The sequence below is a fragment of the Heterocephalus glaber genome, unplaced genomic scaffold, assembly GCF_053883595.1.
Source record: "Heterocephalus glaber isolate CG9 unplaced genomic scaffold, H.glaber_assembly_v1.0 deba00001472, whole genome shotgun sequence".
Classification (NCBI taxonomy): Eukaryota; Metazoa; Chordata; class Mammalia; order Rodentia; family Bathyergidae; genus Heterocephalus; species Heterocephalus glaber.
The window spans coordinates 10534128-10557802 of NW_028258315.1; the positions used below are offsets into that span (position 1 = coordinate 10534128).

The 23675-nt window shown below is 40.3% G+C and overlaps 1 protein-coding gene across 4 annotated transcripts in view; it reads left to right on the forward strand.

Annotated features, from left to right (window-relative positions):
* Sycp2l (synaptonemal complex protein 2 like) overlaps positions 1–23675 on the forward strand; it is an 86066-nt gene that overhangs the window by 53957 nt on the left and 8434 nt on the right. The window contains exons 22-27 of one of the 4 annotated variants that reach the window (XR_002396020.2): positions 12492–12572; positions 13618–13700; positions 14987–15078; positions 16904–16960; positions 17057–17115; positions 19361–19412. Coding sequence is in view for 1 of the 4 variants with exons in the window: in XM_021260659.2 (XP_021116318.2) it covers positions 12492–12572; positions 13618–13700; positions 14987–15078; positions 16861–16960; positions 17057–17115; positions 19361–19385 (440 nt within the window). In the remaining 3 variants the exon portion in view is untranslated. Of the gene's footprint in view, positions 1–12491; positions 12573–13617; positions 13701–14986; positions 15079–16860; positions 16961–17056; positions 17116–19360; positions 19424–23675 lie in introns of those variants that run through there. The other 3 variants (XM_021260659.2, XR_015439304.1, XR_015439305.1) reach the window with 3 other exon arrangements.

The following is a 23675-nucleotide window of genomic DNA, read 5'->3' on the forward strand; positions in this document are numbered from 1 at the left end:
GTTAAGTTGTTTAGAATTTTTAGGTCTTCTTCGTTCAACTTTGGTAATTCATATGTATCTAGGAATCTGTCGATTTCTTTTGTTTTCCATCTTATTGGCATATAGGTTCTGGAAGTAGATATTGATGATTCTCTGGATTTCTGCTGGGTCTGTTGTAATTTCACTCTTTTCATTCATAACTGAATGGATTTGGGGCTTTTCTTTCCTTTTTCTGATAAGGTTGGCTAAGGGTTTGTCAATTTTGTTTATTCTTTTGAACAACCAACTCTTGACTTCATTGATTTTTTGTATCATTCTCTTGGTCTCCATTGAATTGATTTCTCCTCTGATCTTTATAATTTTCTCCCTTGAATGAGGTTTGAGTTTGTCCTACTCTTCTCTTTCTAGAAGCTTGAGGTTCAGCATCAGGTTGTTCAATTGGGCTCGTTCTGTTTTCCTAATATGTGTATTCACTGCTATGAATTTACCTCATAAGACTGCTTTCATTGTGTCCCATAGATTCCGATATGTTGTATTGTCATTGTCATTTAATTGAAGGAACTGTCTGATTTCTTCTTCAATTTCCTCTGTGACCCATTGGTTATTCGGAAGTGTGTTATTCAATTTCCATGTGTTTATGAAATTTTTGCTGTTTCTTTTGCTATTGATCTCCAATTTCATCGCACTATGGTCTGATAACATACAGGGCATAACTTCAATTTCTTTGCACTTAAACATGTTCTATGAGCGAGTATGTGGTCTATTTTGGAGGACAGCCCATGTGCAGCTGAAAAGAATGTGTATTCTGATATTGTGGGGTGGAACACTCTATAAACATCTGTTAAGTTCATTTGTTCAAGAGTTTGATTGAGTTCTAGTATTTCATTACTTATTTTTTGTCTAGTTGATCTATTTGTGACAGTGGGATATTGAGGTCCCCCACTACAATTGTATTAGTGCATATATGACTTTTCATGTCCATTAGTATTTGTTTTATATAGTTGGGTGCACTAGTGTTTGGTGCATAGATATTTATGATTGTCATCTCTTCCTGTTGGATTGTTCCCTTTATAAGGATGTAGTGTCCTTCTTTGTCTCTCTTAATCAGTGTTGGTTTGAAATCCACTTGATCTGCAAAGAAGATAGCTACTCCTGCTTTTTTGGGGGTTCCTGTCACATGGAGTATTGTTTTCTACCCTTTAACTTTCAGTCTATGAGTTTCTTTTTGAATTAAGTGTTTCTTGTATGCAGCATATTGTTGGATTTTGCTTCTTGACCTATTCTGCCAGTCTATTTCTTTTGATTGGTGAATTGAGACCATTAACATTGATGGTTATAACTGATATGTATTGACTTATCATTGTCATGACTTTTTCTTTTTGTTGGGTTCTCCCCCTTTACATTTAAGTTTTTGTTGTGCCCAATGGATTCATTCTGCTGTGCTTCCTGGGGTTGTGATCCTCATTGTCTTTTCCTAGGATATTGTCTAAAATTTTTTTGAGTGCTGGTTTGGTATTCATGAAGTTGCTGAGGTGCTCTTTATCATCAAAGTATCTTATTTCTCCATCAATTTTGAAAGATAGTTTTGCAGGGTACATCAATCTGGGTTGGAGGCTGTTTTCCTTTAGGGCTTGAAATACATTACTCCAAGCTCTTCTTGCCTTGAGGGTTTGCACTGAGAAGTCTGCTGTGATGCTGGTGGGCTTTCCTTTGTATATGATTTGTTTCTTTTCTCTCACTGCTTGTAGAATTTTGTTCTTCTGTTGGATTTCTGGAATCCTAAATATTATATGCCTATGTGCAGAGTTTTTTTGATCAAGGCTAGCTGGAGTCCTATATGCCTCACTTATATGTATGTCAAGTTCTTTTCCCCTCCTTGGGAAGTTTTCTGCCATTACTTCTGTGAACAGTTTTTTAATGTCATCTGCACCCTCTCCTGTTTCTTCATTGACTCTGATCAGTCTTATGTTGTTCTTCTTTGCATCATCTAGCAGCTGCTGGATTGATTTCTCATAGTCCCTTACAATTTTGAAACAATTTTTCTTTTCCTGGTCACTAATTGCAATCTTATCTTCTATATCTGAAACTCTGTCCTCACAATGGCTCATTCTGCTGCATAGACTTTCAGTGGAGTTTTTAATCTCCTCAGAAATCTGATTGCATCTGTTTTATGAATTTCATGTGTTTCTGTGTTGGGATTCCATCATGTTCCTCAGCTCCTCTCTAGATTTATTAATCATGTCTTGCACTATGAGCACAATCTCTGCTGTTTTCTGAGAAATTATTTCTGATTTCGTTTTTTCCAGATCCTCTTTTGTTGCCAGTTCATGGAGACCAGGTGGTTGAGTATCAGAGTGTTCCATCTCATTTCCCTTTGGGGTTGCTGTAGGTGATCTGGAAGTCTGGTTTTGAGACTTGTTTACGTGTCTTCTCATTTTGACAGGGTGGGGTGGGGTGGGGTGCTGGGAGCAGTGATACCCAGAAGCCCCTTCCTCTGCACTGGGAGTGGTGGTACAGTGGCCCAGAAGCCCCTTCCTCTGTGCTGGGAGCAATGGGACCTGTTGAGAAGTTTTTAATGTGCTTGTTGGCTATTTGTATGCCTTTTTTTTTTTTAGAAATGTCTATTTAGAGATATTGGCCTTTTAACAGTTATTTTTTCCCTTTTTTCTCATTTTTCTATTGATGTTTTGAAGTTCCTTCTATTTTCTGGATATCAGTTACTTGTAAGATACACAGTTTCTGTACATTTTGTAGGTTGTCTCTTTACTGTTGATTGTTTCTCTTGCTGTGCAGAAGCTTTTTAGTTTGATATAATTCCATTTGTCTATTTTTGCTTTTGCTTCTTGTGCTCTGGCATCTTTTCCAGAAAGTCCTTGGCCATTCCAATTTCCTAAAGTGTTTCTCCTATGCTTTTTTGTAGTAGTTTCACATCTTGTCTTTAATCTCTAAGTCTTTTAATCCATTTTGAGTTTATTTTTATAACTGGTGAGATACGATAGTCTGGTTTCACTCTTCTTCATGTGGATATTCCATTTCCCTAGCATATTTACTGAAAAGACTGTCCTTTCTCCATATATATTCTTAGCACCTTTTGTAAAAATTCAATTTGCTATGGATGCATGGGTTTACTTTCAGGATCTCTGTTCTGTCCCATTGGCCCACGTCCCTGTTTTTATCCCAATATCCTACAGTTTTGATTAATACAGCTGTGTAGTATTTTGAGGTCAGGTAGTATAATAAATCCTATTCTACCATTTGTTTTCAAAATGGCTTTGGCTTGTCAGTTTTGTGATTCCATATACATTTTATAATTTTTGATGTGATTCTGTTGAATATGTACATTGATTTGGATAGTATGGGCTTTTTAACAATATTGATTCTTCTAAACCATGACAGGATTTCTTTCTACTTTATGTCTTCTTCATTCTTCAATTTAGAGCTCTTTCATCTCTTTTGTTAAGTTTATTCATAGAGATTTTTGCTTATTTTGTAGCTATTATTAATGGGATTACTTGATTTCTACTTCAGATACTTCGCTATTGGCATATAGTATTGCCACAGGTTTTGGTATGTTGATTTTGTGTTGTACAACTTTACTGAATTCATCGATTAGTTCTGTTAGGTTTTTGGGGGGACTTTGGGGAGGGTTTCTATATATGCACACATGTGATCTGTGTACAGTGAAAATTTGACATCTCTTCCAACTTGGATGCCTTTTGTTTGCCTTGCCCAATCACTTTGACTAGGACTTCCAGAACTATGGTGAACAAAATGGTGAAGTAGGCATCCTGGTCTTGTTCCAGACTATAGTGAGAAAGATTTTGCTTTTTCCCATTCAGTGTAATTTTAGCTGCTGGTTTATTGTAAATAACATTTGTTATGTTGAGGTATGCTCCTTCTATACTTAACTTACTTAGTGTTTTATTCGTAAGGAATTTTTGAATTTTATCAAATACCTTTTTCCCTGCATCTACTGAAATGACAATATGATGTTCTTTGTTCTGCTGATGTGATATATTACATTTATCACTTTGCATATATTGAAGTATCTTTGCATCCCTGGAATGAATCCCAGTTGGTCATGGTGAATAATTGGATTCAGTTTGTCAGTATTTAGTTGAGAATTTTTGTGACTGTGTACATGCAGAATATTAACCTGTAGTTGCCTTGCCTTTCCTCCCTTTCCTCCTCTCTTTCTTCTTTCCTCCTTCCCTCCATCCCTGCCTTCTACCCCTCCGCATTCTCTTTCATGTTGTTATCTAGTTTTGATATCAGGGAATAGTGCTGACTTTGTAGAATGTGTCTGGAAGAATTCTATTTTTTGGATTATAGTAACAGAGTATTGGTATTAGTTCTTTAAATATTTGTTAGGATTTAGCAATGAAGCCATTTGATCCTGGGATTTCTGTTGATGGAAGCTTTTTATTACTGATTCAATCTTTTTGTTATTAGTTTTCTATTTGAGATTCAGTCTCAGTAAAGTGTGTATGTCTACAAATTTTCCATATCTTCTAAGTTATCAAACTTGTTGGCATAAAGTTTATAATAGTAATTATCTTTTGTATTTCTGTAGTGTCAGTGATGTTGTCTCTTTTTTCATCTTTGACTCAGTCTTTTTTTCAGTCTGAGACTGTATATTTTGCTTATATTTTTGACGGATCAACTTTGTTTTATATACTTTTCTTAGTTTCCATTTCATTTATTTCTGCTCTGATCTTTATTATTTCTTTCCTTCTACTGGGTTTGATTTGTTCTTATTTTTCTAGTTAGTTATAGAAATAATGCTTTTTTGAGATCTTTCTACTTTTCTTGATTTGGATATTTATTGCTACCACATAAACTTACCTGTCAGAACATTTTTTGCTGTATTCTATAGGTTTTCATATGTTTCAAGAAAATGTTTAAATTTTTCTTGCTTTCTTCTGGAATATATTGTTTGCACAGAAATAAGTGATCTAATTTCCATTTATTTGTATAGTTCCCAAAGATTTTCTAGCTACTGATTTCTAGATTTATGGTATCATGGTCAGAAAAAGGTATTCAATATGGTTTTTATTTTTAAAAATTGTTGAGAATTGCTGTGGATGGACCAGCTCCAGCCTTCTATATTATACCTGTGGCCACCAATGCCACCAACTCATGTCACCCTAAGCCCACCAAGCCCAGCACAGCATGGGGTAGGACCAACTATGAGTCATCTGTTCCTGGAGATGCTGGGTCAGGACTGCAAGCCTGTGGAGCCATTAGGATCTGCCCGGGTTTAGGTTTCAGTACTAAGTTCAAGGGCAAAAAGCATTGTGCTTCCTAGTTACTACCCTGTTCTACCTCTGCCAAGTGGGTTCTTGTACCACACTGTGCTGCTTATGGTTAGGGTATCATTGCTTAAAGGTTTGTCATATATTGCCTTTATTTTGAGGTATGGTCCTTCTATACCTAATTTGTTCAGGGATGTTATCATTAAGGCATGTTGAATTTATCAAATGTTCTTTTCTGCATCTATTAATCATATGTTTTTTATCCTTCATTATATCAGGTAGCTTTTACAGGAAAAAATTTTTGTTTATATAGGACATAGAGTATCAGCTAGGTAGGTGCTTCAGCTTTGGTAGAAGTGAGCTGAAAAGCGTAGCCTCTGCGTGAGGTGAATGAAATGAGCACTGTCTAGGCGAGCCTCAGCAGTCTGGACTGCAGTGGTTCATGAAAGTCCTTGGGTGACTTTGTGGTGGACCAGGTTCTAGAGGCCCCATAAAGCTGACCACTGAATGGCACTTGTGTTTGTGGCAGCTGCTACCACAGTGTTGATTGTGTGATGTGGCAGGGACCGTCCCAAGTCCCACGGGGCAAGTACAGGTGACATCAGGGGTTGTGGCATCAATGGCCACGCTCCCAGAGCCACAGGACATGAAGACGAGCTCCTCCAGGTCCTTCAGGGTGGGGAGATGCCTGTGCCCGTGGTACCTGTAGCAACAGTTCTAGAGCTACAGGGTGTGATGGGACTCTTGGCTGGTCTCATAGGATGATTAGAGGATGTTAGTGTTTGTGGCACAATATTCAAAGGCTTGAAGTTGTGAGGCACAAAGGGGATCTTCCCTAACTCCTGCAGGATGGCTGCAGGTGGCACTGAAGCTTGTAGCACTGATAGTCATGCTCCTGGAGCTGTAGGACACAGCCAGCACCTTTTCCATGCCTCGAGGGACAAACAGAGGTGATTTTGGGGGTTGACAAAGCAGGTGTGGTTCCAGCTCATGACCTTCGGTCTCACAGGCTATGTGCGGGTTACGATGGGGCTTGTGGCGTTGGTGTCTGTGTTCCCGGATTTGCAGTGGGTGGGGATCTTCCTAAGGTCCTGTTCATTGAGTATTGGTGGTGCTGGAGATTGTGGCTTTGTTACCTGTAGTCCTGGGGCTATGGGACACAGATGGGGCCTTCCCTAGATCCTGAGGGATAAGGATAGGTGATGCAGGCTTTTGGCCCCAGTAGCTACAGTTCAAGGTCATAGACTGGCCATGTTCTCATGGGACAAACAGTGGTGGTGCTCAGGCCTGTGGCTCTGGAAACTGCTGGTCCTGAAGCTGCAGGTAACTGAGGGTCTCTCTTCCATGCTGTGAGGCACGCCCTGGCAGCATCAGGAAACCGGCCACTGGCCCCAAGCAGACTGGCATGCAGCAGCGGCTGGTGTAACAGCCTGGATTCTGGGGGTTGCGGTGGATGGGGGCAAGCCACAGTGAAATTGTGATGAATGAATCTGGACAATTAAATATTATCTCTCCCTAGTTAGAATGGGTATTGGCAAAAAATTAATCAGATAAATAAGAAGTGCTGGTGAAGATGTGGGGAAATAGGAATTGTACACTACTGGTGGGAATGTAAAGTAGCACACCCATTATGGAGAACAGTATGGAGAGTCCTTAAAAACTAAAACTAGATCAACCATATGATCCAGCTATCCCACTCCTGGCCATATGTCCTGGCCATATGTTTGACATTAGAATATCAAACAGCTGCATGTCCAAGTTCACTGTGCACTATTCACAGTAGCTAAAACATGGAAGCAAGCTAGGTGCCCATAAATAAAGAAAACGCAGTGTACACACGCACATTCTCTTTTGTATCTTCCCTCCTTGATTACCGTCCCTTTGTTCCTTTTCCTTGAAATACTCTTCATGAAAATATCTTTCCTTTATGCGATTTATTCTGCTCTTTCGGAAAATACATTCTAAGGTCTTTGCTGTCTGTAACATCCGTAGCAAGAGCCCTGCCCTTAGCAGAAGCCTCTCCTTTCCCCAGAGTGTCAGAGAAGGTAGGATAGAAGAGGCTGTGCGGGGCCAACAGAGACAGGCTCGGGCTGCGGGGCATGAGAATGGGTTTTGAGGAAGACCGCGCTCTGCGGAGCCTTCTCGGTGTGGCCGGGCTTGTACAACATGGAAGGGAATGGAGCCAGGAGGGCGGCAGGGCCACAATGGCCTTTCCTGTGTTGTGGTCACAGCCAGCAGCGCGTCTCGGCCTCTCTGCCCAGAGCATGTCACGAGTGCTGCACCAGTTTGGGGACATGTTGAAGTTTTAAGGTCTCAGGTTGAGTCCATGTCCTTAGAGAGGCCCGTTACCCTCTCTGGATTTGGGGGGCCCTTAATGTGAGGCTGATCTCCAGGCCGAGCAGGACAGGAACCTAGGTTGGGCTGAGCGAGCAAGCACTGCTTATTAGCTAAGCGTGCTCTGCTCCTTGGCAGGTTCTCCAGAAGAGTCTACGTCACTGGTAGCAGGGAGAGTTAGGAGTTGAGACAGTTCCGTGACATACTGATACGCGCCTCTGTGGGAGGATGTACGTGTTAGCTGCCATCCTGCTGATACCGTGAACATCAGCTTCACTGTGCCTGGCATTCGTCATTCTTCATTCCTGCCAACTTTACTCTGAGCTGTCTTCTAAGGAAAACGATAAATTAGAGCCTGTCTTAGCCACTTTCTCATCGCTGAGACACAATGCCTGACACCCACAGCGTAAAAGGAGAGATTTGTTTTGTCTCCTGTTTGCAATCTGTAGTTGCGTGGCTCCAAGGCAGAAAATGGCACCACGGAGGGATATGAGGAGGAAAAGCCGCTCATGTCCTGGTGATCAGAAAGAGAGAGAAGGGAGGACCCATGGAGAGAGAGATACACTTCCGGGTCACACCCGCAGGGCCCCTTCTCCTCCAACCGGACCCCGCCCCCTAACAAGTCAGCTAGGTCACCTTTGACTCCGTCAGCTGTTCAAAGATCCACATGAGACTCTGGGGACACTCAATCTAAACCATAACAGAACTGCCTTCTCCAATGCCCACATTTTAAAAATGATTCGTAAGGTGTATAGGTTTTAAATGATGGGCTACTCGAAAAAACATAAATTCATTTAAAAAAAAACATTACTAATGGATATCTTTGAATTATTTTTTGGATGTGCAAACTATGTCAAATAGAACATGAGATGTTTCGTATCACGGCATCAGGTGGAGTTTCCAACCACATAAGTTAAGGTAGCTAAACATTTTCCTGTGGAGGATGCTCAAGTAATTTCCTTCAGAGAAGGCAGTGGTCTTTAAAACATTTTGAGCTGAGTTGTAGCTCATCCATAGAGCACATGCTTAGCATGCAAGAGACGCTGGGCTCCATCCCTAACAACGCCCTTCTCCTCAGAACAGAGCCCTAAACCATTTTGAATGTCCTGCTGATTCCTAACAGCAGCCTGAATCAAAAGTCAATATTTGCTTGAACATGTTTGTTATTCTCCCAGAATTATAAGCAGAGGGGATAACTTTATTTATGATTTTAAATTTTTCCGCACTTACCCTCCTACAGGGCCTCTGGAATCGGGAAGGAGCCAGGTGATAGCACCTTCTTTCCATTCAGTGGTGTGAGTGCCTGGTACAGTGCCAGACACACAGAGGAATTGCATGTGGAGTAAGAAACCTAGAAAATCCTAGCATTTAATGGCACACCTCTGATTCCGTATTTGAGTATGCATCTACACATAGCCACAAATTAATATTGTCAATTGATTTACAGATTTTTAAAGCACTGATACATCCAAAAGGTAGTTTTTTACAGCCTCAGCATTTCATAAACTGGTAGAATAGACGAAGGAGTTGGCATTGTGAAACGCCGGTAACTGTCACACAGATCTTTTGGGACAGAACCGGGTTCTTGCCTAGAGAAGACTTTGGCTTCTATCATTCTGTACCACAAGGTGTCACTTTAGAGCAAGATTTTAAAAAGTGCATTCACTTCCCGGACCTTGGCTATGCATTGTAGGGCTGATTCTATTCTAGCATTCAAAATGGGTTTTCATCAGAAGTCTAGAGTTTACAAATGAACACGGACACCAAACTGTTCACAAAAATGTGTGTCCAATAGGCCACTAAAATAAGCTCACAAGCGTCTAGATGGGAAAGGTTTTCAGTGAAAATGGAGAAAGGTGCGTTCTCGTAGAGCAAGAACCAGCCACCCACGAAAGTGGAGTCAGCGTTCTCAGAGACTCTGAGTCAGCGCAGTGTTTTTAATATGTGTGTGTGTTTGAGGTATTTGTATATACACGAACCCTTTTGTGAGAATGTTGAAAAGTGCCATTAAAAGAGGCAGACAGTTACCATGGAAAAGAGAGTGGAACAGTCACCCACGACCTCTAGTCCTGGTCCTCTGGAGGGTGCTGTTCTTCAATAGAGAGCCACACCTTTACTGCAGGCGAAATGAGTTACCAGCAGTGCTGCTTCTAAGAAGAGTCCAGTGGGCCAAATTCTTTCCCGGACCCCCAGGTGGGCCATCTGGACTGTCTTTTCTTAGGGTCACACATTCCAAGTAACTCTGTCTGGGGCTGCTGGCCAGGATATGCACACAGGACTCCTGGCTCCTCTCTTCTTTGGCTATGACTAGCGTCTCTGCGGACAGGCACTGCTTTACCCTGGGGGTTAGGGGTAAACTGCTAAATCCAAATTCAAAGCCATGTTCTGGGCTGTTGCTGCAAATTGGCCACCAAGAAATAATGAAAAACATCCCAGGAAGGTAGGGCTGGCAGCCAGGAAGGAAATGCAGTTCTTCATCACTGCTGAGTTGGGGTTACCTGGAGTCCCTGCTAAAAGGTTTCTTTGGACCCTAATTGGTTTTTAGACACCAGATTCCAGCATTAATGCTATTTGTTTTAAGAGTAGGATGTAACTGTACCTAGGTTGTTTCTTTGATTTAAAAAGTGTCTTCTACCCTTGAAACACTGCAACCCCCGAAATACCTATCCAAACTTTTCGAAGAAATGAACACCTCTACTGTTCAGTGAGAAGAAGGAAATGCTAGCTTCTTCTATAAGGTACTTCTTACAGTTGACAGTATTTAAGAGTTTCATTTTATTTTTCATTATAGAGAGGCTCTTTCTTTTGCACATCCTATAGAATGGGGATGTTATTTCTGGTGGAATTTTTCATTTATGGAAGTTCTACTGTAGAATATCCACTAAGGTGTCTATGAAGTATCATTCACATATGGTCATTAATTTATATATCTATTATTGATAGATTTCCCTCTGATTTAGGGAGGCTGCTGTATATAATAGCTACCTCCTCCTTCCCAGCATGCCCCTACTCCCACCAAAAGAGTAACCTAATACTTGCTCTCCTCCTAGCAGCTAGTGACACCACAGGCTCCTCCGGTCCCCAGCCACGACCTCGCTCAACCCCACCCCCGCTCCCATAAAAGGCACTCCCGGTCCCGGCCATATTGCCTTTATCTCTCCTTTGTCCAGAGACAGCCTGGCAGATCATCCCTGTAAGAAAGGCTTGTTGAGGCCTGGTCTGGTCTTGGTTTTCGGCTTGTTTTACCTGACAATTATTACCTGCTTAGTATTTTCTGCTTTTGGATCACTCCTTCCTCTCTCAATTGCTATTTTTTTAGGTTTTTGTACTCTATTTTTCTTCTAGTTAAAAATAATCTAAGTTGACATTTAAGCCCAGGCTACTCATTTTTCTGAGAGATATATTTTTTGTTACACTGTAAAACATGCAATCATTTTACACTGACTATTCTGTAAGTATAATTTTAACAGCATTTTTTTCCTTTTGTCACCTTGAAGTCTGATGTTTCTTACTGTGGTGGTATTTCTAAAAATTAGAATATTTACAGCTCCCCCCAGAGGCAGTCTTACCAGATCTTAAAATACTAACTTTATTTTTTTTTTTGTCTAGTACACACAGTCAGCTCTCTGAATCTGTGGGTTCCGCATCTATGGATTTATCAAATTGTGGGCTGAAAACTTCTGGGAAAAAATACAGTTTAAAAAGTAGCACATAGTATATTGTGATTTTAAAACTTGAGCAGGGAAAGGGGCTTAAAATGTGTAGGCTGTGTTGAAATTTGACATTGAGGAGCTAGAGAAAGACTTAGGGCATGCATATGAGGATCCATCAGAAGGAACCTCAGGTACATAGGGCTGGAGGTGGGAATGTACTTGGGATGTCTGGGGACCTGCAGGGACACCAGGGTAGCAGGTGCAGAGGGAAGGGCCGAGTGCCTCTTTACTGTCTGCCAACCACATTGTACAACTTGTACATAGTCACACAAAATATTCATTGCATGAATTCTTGAGACTGCATTCCAGGACTTAGAGAAGGAAAACCAATAGTGACTAAAGGGTAGGTGAAGAACAGGAGAGAAGCTAGAACTTCACACCTGTGGGTTTGGGGATGGGTGAAGAGAGAGTGCTTCAGGTAGGGGGCACAGGACTGGGGGGCTTGGAGGTGGAGATGGTGACCATCAGTTGGGAACCCAGGTTTACTGCTTGTGAGAGCTCAGGTAAGAGAAATTTGGGAGGTTCAATCTCTATGCAGGACTTCAGGCTTTGATGATGGAGGAGAAACAGTCAAGAAAAACAGGAATGGAGCTGATGCTCTGTTGACCATGGGGTGCTGTTGATAAGACGGGGAGGGCCTGAACTTTGGAATAGGAACTATTGAGCGATGTGCTGTGTTGAAATGCGGGTCTGTGTCTGAGTCTCATCGGCAGAGGATGTCAAAATCGCTGGAGCTGGCGAGGAGCCAAGGTGGCCTTACTAACCCGGGGCCCCAGTGCAGCGCGGTAGCTCCCCTGTCACCAGTAGGGGGCGCCTCTGGGCAGTGGGACCTGGAAACCGCGCCGCTTTGCTTTTTAGCCTGAAGCCCTGGAAGTGCTTTTTATGCCCACTCTTACAGATTCATTAAGGACGCTCTGTCTAGCTTGCAAGTCTGTTTGTACCTTGATAAACACAATGTTCCTAAATGTATCTGAGCTCACCAAAGGGTTGCCTGTTCCCATGTGTCCCCCTTCAGGCATTGATGGACTTGATGCTTGGATACTTAGTCTGGGCATAGTGACGTACAAGCAATAAGCAATTAGTAACAGACAGGGGACGAGTTCCACTTGTGGATATCAAGCTTAGCTATTACCTGGCAAACAGAAGCGAAATGCGTTTGTGACAAAGGGAAAGTGTGCAAGGTCACCCATGTGCTGTGTTTGCTTGTTAGACTCGCCAGAAGGGAGTTTTGCTAAGCCCAAACAATCAAGATTGGAAGATGGTGATGTTCCAGGACCCCCCAGCTTGGCAGGTAAACCAGCCAGCTATGGAAGTGGGAGTGGGATGAACGTGTTGGCACAGAATGTACCTGTATGAGTTACAGTTTTAAGACCCTGGTAGCTTCAGGAGCCTAAAGGCTAAGCATTTATTTTGTTCTTCCAGAGACAAGCACATTGTTGCACAAATTGCAGTTAAAAACAATCAAAATGCTGGAGTGCTCTCCTAGCATTTTGATTTCTGCCCCTTAAATCTTTTTTCCTGGCAGTTTTCAGGGCCTGAGGGTTCCTAAAGTTTTAGGTCTTTGCTTTGGCGCATAGTTAACTAAATATTTGTACCAGAGATATAGAATGTATACCATAGAGAATAATCTAGAATGTCCATGGTGGGTGTTAGACTTCTGGATAAATGGTACCATGTATTTTGAAACAAAGGTCTCTAAAAGGATAAATTTGCATGTCAGAGGCCCTGGAGGGCAGTGGTTCAAGACGGCTTGATCCGAATCCTGGAGCATCCGGTGTGAGTTTGCACAAGTACCATGATCTCTGTTCAGTGTGAATCCCAGCAGAACTTATTTCATGTGGATTTTGTAGGGAATGAGTGTGTCGGTGACTGTGACTTCTCTAGAACAGAGCCAGATCTCTCAGACCCTCCTAAGACTGGCATCCAAAAGGTGTTCAGCCAGGTGGACCCCATAGACAGGCCCTAAACATTATGTCCTCCAACATAGCTCTCAGGACACCTTGGAGATCCTATCAGTGGCTCTGATTTGAAGAGCTTGGAAGGTTTGGATGATGTGAGGAGTTGCCATGGGGTGAGGTTGGGGGGGAGGCTCGTGAGGCACCTGCCTGTGACTGTTCCATGTAATGACCTTGTGTGATCACCGGCAAGGTCACAGCCTCGGCCGGACATGCTGCAGGAGCGCAGCCAGACAGCCTCCAGGGTATCTCTGGTTCATATTTGTGCTTCTGACGAAGTATACCATCATCTGGGCCGCAGGTGGACCAAGCGCATCTACTCTGAGCATTTTTTAGTTTTCTTTAATATTTTATCGTTTGACGTTTGTACTCCATACCTAGACATTGTGCCAGAGAACTTAGATGGTTCTGCCGTTATCACAGCCTTGGAAAACTTCACTGGAGAACTGAAAAGAAGATATGAGGTAATAGCCTACTTAAAATAAAAAACTAGCTGGGAGGACAGTATGTGAAGTGAAATAATCCAGACATAAACTGCACGATCTCGCTTTTACATGGAATCTAGAAAAGGCACACTCATAGAAGCAGGGAGCAGAAGGGTGGTTACCAGGGGTCACAGGGGTGAAGAAAATGGGCAAGTGTTGGCCAAGGACACAAACTTTCAGTTACAAGGTGGTCAATTGATACTTGGAATTTTCAAGGAGAGTAGCTCTTTAGTGTTCTTACCACCCCCCTACACACACAAAGGTAACTGTGTGAGGTGATGGATATGTTAATTGGTTGGATTGTGGTAATCATTTTACAATGTGTACCTATAACAAAACATCACGTGTGCCCCTTGAATATAGATAGTTTTTATTTGTCAATTATATCTTAACAGAGCTAAACAAAATGAAGATGTAACCAATTCATTCTATCCATCAATTCTGTTGTTGTTGTTTATATGTGGGGTGTTTCTGGGTCTCTGGGGATGTATATTTGTCTTAGCTGTGGTCATGGGTTTTAGTGCCTTTGTGATTGTGGTTTAATTTATAAGACAGCTATGCCCATGTCTTTTTGCCCCAATGGGACCAAATATGTGGATATCAGACTCATGGTTTGGAGTCATTGGTAGCATTTCTAGCCAACTGAACTACCAGGAAGCAAGATTTTGGTCACCATGGCAGATAAGAATGAGGAGAGAGGTAACTATGTGGTGGAATTAGGACTCTGAAACAGAGGTAGAGGTAGATACAGGTTCTGCCATTGATTATCACAGCCTTCAAGTTTTTGAAGTGGCAGCAGAGTTTTGAAACACTGGATACACCCTGTCTCAGAGCCTTATCAGTAGAATGAATGTTGGAACCATGTCAATCCCCTGTGTATATCTTGTTATATATAAAACAATGAATTACTTATTAGCATATTGCACACCCAAACCAACATTCTTTTAACTAAATTGGAGGACTTCCAAAATCTTTATTTCCTGCAATACCAATGTAGGCCAGTTGATGATGGAAATGTGCCCATAGTGTTTGATATGTGCATCAATAGCATGAATATATGCCTTCCTGCTTTCACTTGTTCTTTATTAGTGTCAAATGAGGTAATACCTGGAAGATATGTAGAATGGTACCTCATCTTAGGTCTTTATCAGTAATGTTTGCTGTCAATGTTATATACAGTAATGGCAGCAGCTTTTACAAATCATGTGCTCAATTTATGTAGTTGTGTTTAACCCAAATGTGATCATTTTGTTTTTATGTTTTAGCTTGGGTACAGAAAGAGTCCAGTTTATTCAAAGACAGCAAAGAAAGCACCAGATTGCCTACTAAAACTTTTAAACCAGATACACCTGCACAGGTAATTATTGAGTTTCAAAACAAATTCATGGAAGTATAATCGCTCACAAACATTTATCACATGAACACTCTGCTGAAGCCTGAGAAGATGTGAGATTTGATACTTCTGTTCACCTTTTAGGGTTTCTGGTTCTTTCTTCATAAGATGAAAGATTGAAGTAAATGTATTTTTTAACCATCTTCTTTGTCTACCATTGTATTATCCAAAATATTCTTCTTAAAAAGTTTATAAGCCACTTGGGAAGACAGGGCACAGATGGATAAATATGGAAGTAGAGAGGATGGATAGATTTAGAACCTTGTGAATGTACTCAATGCCACTGAATCGCACCTAAAATGGTTAAAATGGTAAATTTTATGTTTATAACATGACAAGAAAATACAGACACATATCCCCCTCCTTATGACTATATAGCAAGAAGTACCAGGGTGCTCACATTTCAGAGAGATGTGAAGGATGGGAAGGGAGAGTGGAGGGATGAATTTCTGTAATGATTATAATTAATCCAGAAAATTATAATGGAAGTCCTCCTTGGATGAGGTTTTAGAAACAAAAGATTTGAATGGCACAGGGAAAGTGAGTGTAGAGATTATTTCTTGTTGGAGAAAATTAAGATGGGAAGGAAGGGATGGTAAGTCAGTTTGCTTAGTTGAAATAGAAAGCTGTTTAGGGTAGAATATATTATTTGAACATAAATTTGTAATAGTTTGCAAATTTTTATAAACGTAGTGTCAATTGATTGTCCAAACAAGCCCATGATGGACTTTAAATTTGGGGAACTCCTGTTATGTCTCAGGGGTTTCCACCCATGCATGTATTCACTCAGCAAATACACACAGTAACGCTGGGTGCCAGGCTCTGTGTTCAATGTAGAGTGTTGAACAGCTTCCTGTCACTATAACAAATAACTGAGACAGTCAACTTATAAAGAGAAAATGTTTATTTTGCCTTTCAGTTTTGGAGGTTTTAGTACAGGATCCATTGACCCCATTACTTTGGGACATGGTAGGACAGCACAGCATGGCAGACCTGCATCATGGAGCAAAAGCACTCACTTCATGGCCAGGAAGTGTGCACACACACACAAAAAAGGAGTCCAGGTCTCATTGTCTCCTTTGAGAATATTCCCACAATGACCTAACCTCCTCCCCTAATGCTCCCTAAAGGTTGTGCAGCCTCCTAGTAGTGCAGCTATGAGTACTAAGCCTTGAACACAGGCCTTTGGGGGATGCTCAACATCCAAACTATAGCTGCAAAGCTGTAGCAGCTCTTGTCTTCATTGAATGCTTGGCCTAGTGAAGAAGAGAGACCTTTAGCAAACAAAGAGATGAGCAACTTACACAACTATCATAAATTTTAGAACTAAAACACAGAAATGGAAAAACAGTGCCCAAGTCCATTCTTGACCACAGCTTTCAGGGCTGACTTAAGGCCAGAGAAAGGAGAGAAGGTAGAAGGAATGGGGAGCCCTCTGTCTCCTCTTCCCTGGAGCCATCTGCCCTATTCTCTACCACGAATCATGTTCAAATACCAGCTTCCTGTGGGCTGCTATTGCAGACCAGATGAGTTTGCATCATTGGGTTCAAACTCAGGACCTTCTGCTTGTGAGGCAGGTGGCAGAACCATTGAGCTAAATCCCCAGCCCAACACCTACTTGTTCTTAATGCAAGAAATGTCTGGTGAATAACATGAAGTACTCTTAGAATAAGAGGATTAATTATGAGTGTCTTTTGTCATACCCAAACAATCCCACTGAAATTGGTTGCTTTTTACATTTATCAGACTGAACAAATTAGAGAACTTCCACAATTTTGTTCTTCAACAGTTGAGCAACCTTGAGAAAGATATTCAGGCTCTGAAACACCTTGAGAAGGATGTTCTGGTAAGTCACTTTTATTTGGAATGTTCTCTGTGATTTAAGCGACCTTTTTAAGGGAACAATAAGTTCCCTTAAAACAAAGCTTTTGTTTAATTTTAGGAATTTTGGGAAAAACAGTCGGATGATCTGAAATCATTCTGTGATCTGCAAGTGCTGAGGTACTTTTTAAAAGTATTTTTTAGAAGAGTTTTTGTTGATGTATGAGGTAATGTGTTTGCTAGAGTATGTGGCATTGGTGTTGGTAAAACTCACAAAAGTGTCTGAAGAGCCGCATCTTTTCAGACTGGCCACTTCCAAGGCACCTCTCTGAGGACAGAGCGTGGCTAAGGACAGCAGTCAGGAAGAGTACATTTTGAAAAGCATAACAGAATTATCTGAATTTCTGTTTTTTAATTTTAAGCAGTATTTTAAAAATTAAATGATTATATTTTGAGAAAAGTAGTTTTCTACCTAAACACTTTACTGAATGTGTACTGTATCTTCTTGATACACTATTCCTTATATTTTGTTTATATATATATATATATGTTACATGTATTTTTAAAAAAAAAAAACAAATGTGTTTGCCCTGATTCATGTTTCCCTCACTGTAATTAGTACATCTTGAAGCTTCTATTTCTCTGCATTTGGAGCATCATTTCATCTTCTGGAGCATAAGGGGGGAGAATGGAGAGTGGTGTCTTTTGCTCCTCTACTTTTGGGGAAAATCTGGCATTCTCATCCCACCTGAGGAAGCAGAAGCGTGGCTATATAAATTTGTAATGGCTAACATTTTACCTACCATTTGAGAATTGGCTTCTTTCATAGAAATCTAAGGCTGATGGTTCAAGGACAGATAATATTCTGTTCATGCTGTATATTTCAGTGTAAAAAATTATTTTAGAATTTGTTATCCAAGTCATGTGCACACCAGTAGTCCCAGAATTTGGGAAGCAGAGGCAGGTAGATCAGGAATTCAACGCCAGCCTGGACTATATAGCAAGACCCTGTCTCAAAACAATAAAACAGAAAACCAACCTTATTGTCCATCCTACTATTTATCCCAACGAACACATTAATAACCATGACTGTAAGGACCAATTTCCAAATCCTCTTACACACATCTCCCTCTATGTAGCACTGTACATGGTCAAAGGTGATAATCGTTTTAAAACGTCTTTACTGAACAGCCAAGGTTGGTTGCATTTTCCTTGAACTTCTTGGAATCAGGGCCTCTTACACACTTAACATTCATTGAGTGTTCCCAAGGTACTTTTGCTTCCAAGGCTTATATCTGTGAATATTTTCCACATTACAATTTAAATATACGTTTTAAAAATAAAAATAATCTTTACATATTGAAATGCATGTTAATGAAAATTATATTTTATCAAATGTGTGGAAGAGTAGCAATGTTTTATGTTTGTATATCTTTAATGTTTGGTTTAATAGAAGGCAGCTGGATTCTCCTGCTTTTGAATGCAATTAATTGTGACTGAAATTCCACTGTATATTTGTGAAAGAGTAAGAATTTTTAAAAGCAAATAATTTCTTAATCTTTACATTATTATCAGAAACAGTTTTGACCTCATAGAACTTTTGTTTTCTTAGGGCTTCCCTAGAAGTGCTTTGAGATCTGCTGTTATAGAGCAATGCTGCATTAACCGTTAAAGGTTATATCCCCTAGTCTCCATTTATTTTGACTAAATCCCAAATTTTGGGCAATTCTCTCTTCAATTAACCTGAATAGATATTCATATTTGCATTCATCGCCCCTTGGTAACAGCCCCCTGGGTGAATTTGGAATGTATCCGCAGGACCTCTTCTAAGTAGACTTTCCTAGGATTTTGATTTTATTCTCTTCTCTTCCAAAGACCCAAGGAAACAGCTCCTTGGTTTGCAGACAAGGGGTAACCGGGATTCCTTTAGCTCTCAGTAAGTGCTCACTGCACACCAGCTCTGGGCTGGGAGCACAATGTGCAACAGCTCTGTGAGGCGGAGAGGTTAATTCGCTCAGCCAAGATCACACAGGTGTGTAGTGTCTGTCCTTGGCCATGTTTTCACCCCAGTGATGGATGAAATGTTTTTCTGGGGAAATACAAGAATATCCTCTAACTAGATTAATTCAGCCTTAAGCTTAGAGCTACAAGAATCTGGGGCTCAAAGCTTTGAATAGTGGTCATAAAATACTTCTCATGTATTTTGTGGGCTGATGGCATTGACAGAGACAATGAATAAGATAGACTCAAGTGAAAATATTAATCTTATGGTGATAATCCTAGGTGCCATTGACCTTCACGCATTATCAAGTAATATAATGATCTGCAGAACAGCTGTGATGTATTTATGTATATAGATGCATGTTTTTGTTTTTAAAATGCCTAATAGGAATATAATAAAAAAAGATGAATCCATTTCTTCCAGGCTTAACCCAATCCAGCCTTCCTAAGGAGAATCAAAGCTTGGTTTTGCTATTGCATCCCTCGGGTAGGTACCAGGATTTACACTTTTCAGTGCACATGAATTTTGGTGGAAGGTAACAATCACCAAAGATACTCTAACACTTTTGCATATTACATTTCTGCAGCTGAGCTTCCTCCTTCCTAGAAGTTATTCCTTTTAGCCTGCATTGTTTATTCATTCAGTTTTTGTAATTGAGCCCTGCTCGGCATCAAACCCTGTGGTAGACACGGAGATACAGTGGTTAACACACAGACATGCTCCTGCCCCTACTAAAAAATTCCTTGAGAGAAGTCAGGAAAAAATAAGTAAACAAAATAACCACAAGTTTACTGAATATTCTGAGAAATTCTGACAAGTTCTCGCTCATTGGTAGAAAGCAATGGTGGGAATATCAAGTTAAGGTAGGGCTATCAGGGGTCTCGCTAAGGAAGTGATGTTAAAGGTGAAGTTTTTTTTTTTTTGAGGATAAGGAATTGGACTTTAAAAGTGAACATTATAAAGCAATAAAGGGTAGGTGGGTGAGAACATGACACATTTGTGCAGCAGTGAATATAAGTGAGACAGTCAACTGATGAAGTTGTAAGCCTGATAGACTCGGTGTAGCCTCCCTCATTGGCCATGTTGAAGAGTTTGAATTTTACACTAATGGTGATGGAAAATGTGCCTGTGTTTTGAGCAAAGGCATTGGGTGAGGGTAATGCAATCTGAGTTTTATTTTAAGAAAATAATTTGAGCTGCTATATTGAAAATTAATTGGAGGAGTAAAGAACAGGAGAGGAGGCCCCAACTATAGTTCTTTTGAGGACCAAGATGGTGGTCATAAGCTGGAGACGATGGTATGATGAGAATGGAAAAATTCCAGATACTATTATATTTTGAAGCTAGAATTAATGAATTACTGATAGATGATAGCAATAGGTAAAGGAGGAGAATTAAACATTACACCTAGATTTCTGCGTTCGGTCATTAGATATATGGTGTTGCCCATGAGAGAAAAAGACTCAGAGGGAGGACACGTAAGTTAAGGGGAAAAAAGAGTTTATTTGTTAACATTTTAGCTTTCAGATTATCCAAGTTTTGATAAGAAAAAGAATTTTCCAGGAAAAGACAATGTAACAAAATGGATGGAAAGTTTCATAAAAGAAATATAACAAATTGTCAAAGAAGAACCCACTGTGTGTATAGGGCCCAGACTCAATCACAGAGGAATTCTCTAGTCCTTGGAAGAAGGATCATTTTAGTGCTGTTGAAACTACCCCAGCACATTCAAGAATAAAAATTTCCTAATTCTTTTTATGAACCTTGCATTTACATACCAATGCCCAATGAAAATTACAGAGAAGCACAGGACAGTATCACTTAAAATAATTGAGTCGAAATACAAAGGAAGATATTGGTGAACAGAATTTAGCAGTTTACTAAAGGAATAAAAAGTTGGTTTGATGGCAGGAATCCAGTATAATATTACTTTTTAAAATTAAAAATATTGTATTTGGACATAATATGTGTACATCTTTATGGTGTTCAGTGTGGTACTTAAGGACATATGTACAATGTATAATGAACAAATCTGGTTAATAAGCATTTCCATTCTTCAAATGTTAATCATTCATATGCTGGGAATTCCATATTTTTCTAATCATCCAAGATGTATCATAGATTGTTTTAACTAATAATTACCCTACTGCGCAATAGAAAACCAGAACTAATTTCTTTTCCCTGCGTTTGGTGCACCTTATTTGTTTTCCTTTCCTGTTTTCCCCCCACATCACCCTCCCCAGTCTCTAGTTAACACTATTCTATTCTATTCTATTCTATTCTATTCTATTCTATTCTATTCTATTCTATTCTAAGATGGACTCTTTAGTTTCCACAAATGAACAATAGCATGTAGTATTTGTCTTTCTGTGTCTGACTTAATTTTACTTAACAGTGATTTCCAGTGTGATCATGTCACTGCAAATGGATAGATTTTGGTCTTTTTTATATCCATATATTATTCCATGATATATATATTTCTATATCGATTCACCCATCATGGGTAGGTGGATCAATTTCACATTTTAGCTATTGTGAACAGTGCTGCAGTGAATATGGGAGAGTGCAAGTATTTTGGTATAATGATTTCATCTCTGGAAATACACCCAGTACTGGGACTCCTGGATCATACGATAGTCCTTCCTTTAGGTGTGGCCCTGGAGCAGCTGGATGTGGACCTTCCCCAGTAGCCACAGGACAGGCACAGAGGAGCCAGGACTGTGATGAGGGGCGGGGGAAAGAACTTCCTTATCCCACGGGGCAATCTTGGGTGGGACTCTTGGCTGGTGGCTCTGGCAGACTAGTCCTGGAGTTTAGGACATGAAGGGGGCTGTTCTGTCTTGTCAGGTGCACACGGGTCCAAGGCTTTTGGTGGTGTCGGGGAGCCAGCTGGTGGCCCCTAGGCAGGATGGTGACTAGTGGTTGGTGGCTGTCATAGCAGCCACTAGGATGGTGACTAGTGGTGGTTTCTGGGGGTTGGGAAAGCCCAGTGCAGGTTCCTTCTTTGGAGCAGAGCAGTTGCTCTTGGACCAGTCAGCTCCCCAGCCTGGAAGGAAGGAAGCCTCCTTTAGGACGCTGGTCTGCTGCTTCCATGGAGTTGGTGCTTCTTTCCCACCCACCCTTTCCAGGGAGTGAGAGTCCCCTCCCCTCCACTCCCATCCTCCTGGGTACCCAGGTTCGAAGTTGCAATTTGCTTTGTTCTTTGCTCTAGGTTGCTTTTCTGCCTCCAGGTGCTGTTTAGAATTCCCTTGCTGATTTTCCGAGCTCTCCTAATTACTGGGTTCAGAGTGTGGTTCTGCTTTGTTACTGGGCTCTTCCTTGGGGCAGTGTCCCCAGAGGAACCTGTGTTCACCGCTCCTGGATCCACCTCGGGCAATATGAATTAATCCGGGAGCAGGATCATTATGATTGCTGTTATAGATTTCAAAAATATTTTGGAAAAGACTTAGAATTTTTGTAAAGCTAATAGCAGTAACTAGGTGTTCGGTGATATAAGAAATCTTAGTCTAAAAGCTGCAACTCTGCTCAGTGTCTATGAAATCAAGGACCTATGAAGGGTCTGACAACATAAAAATGTCAGTTCTCCCTAAGTTAGTGAAGGGATTCAGACCCCCACTCTCCAAGACCCAACAGGTTTTTTCTTATAATTGACAAGTTGATTCTCAAATATAAGTAGAAGCAGAGGGGGAAAATCATTTAAGACATTATTCAAAAAAATTAGCAAAAAGACCAGTACAGAAGTCCAAAGCAACTAGAAATGGGTAATAAGTTTAAAATTTGAAATAAAATAAAAACCAAGAAAACCATGGAGAGGATTAGTAAAACCCAAACCCAGTTCATTGAAAAGATTAATACAGCACACAAACTTCTCATCAGACTGATCAAGAAAATAAAAAGATAGAAAAGGCATAGCTGAAATTTTTGAATAAAATGTGCCAATAACATGCACCTAGAGATAAAAAAATATAGTAAAACTGTAACAGGGACAACAAGATGTCAATAAATTTGAAAATTGCCAAAATTCAATAATTATTAAAGAAATGAATGTTTGCAAGTTCATCCTTAGTTTAACATCAGATCTTGATGTTTTTCATGTAAGCCTTATTAAATTTAAATGGAATATATAATCTTTATACAAAAGAGTCCAAAGCAGTGAAGAAATCTCCCCAGTTGATTTTAGGAAATGTTCATGATCTTGAACCAAAAATAGGACAAAGACAATTATGAGAAGAAAATTATAGCTCAGTTTCACAAATTAACATAAATACCAAAATGCTAAAGACTTAGCAAATCTTAGCAGTATTGTGTATTTGTATATTGAAAAGGTGAATAAAGAAAAATCAGTTGAAATAAGCATGTATAATGCATATAAAGATGATTTAACATTTTAAAAACCTATTCATAACAGTAGTAGAATAGCCACTAAAATATCGCAGTAGATTCAGAAAAAGCATTTAAAAACAATACCCATTTATAATTAAAATTCAACTAATTAACAATAAAACTCTTGGAAAACTGGGGATGGAAAAGGCATAGTGTCTCCCATTGTCTGCAGGCTACACTGAGCTTAATGAAAAAGCATTTAAAAATTATTAACAAGACAATATTTCTGTTCTTCCTGCATAGCACAGTGCTGAACCTAACATTGGCCCGCCTTGGTGGTGTTTTGAGGTTTGTAATACTAAATTTAAGTTAACTTGATCTGCTTCCATGCATGATTTGCCTACAGCAAAATTCT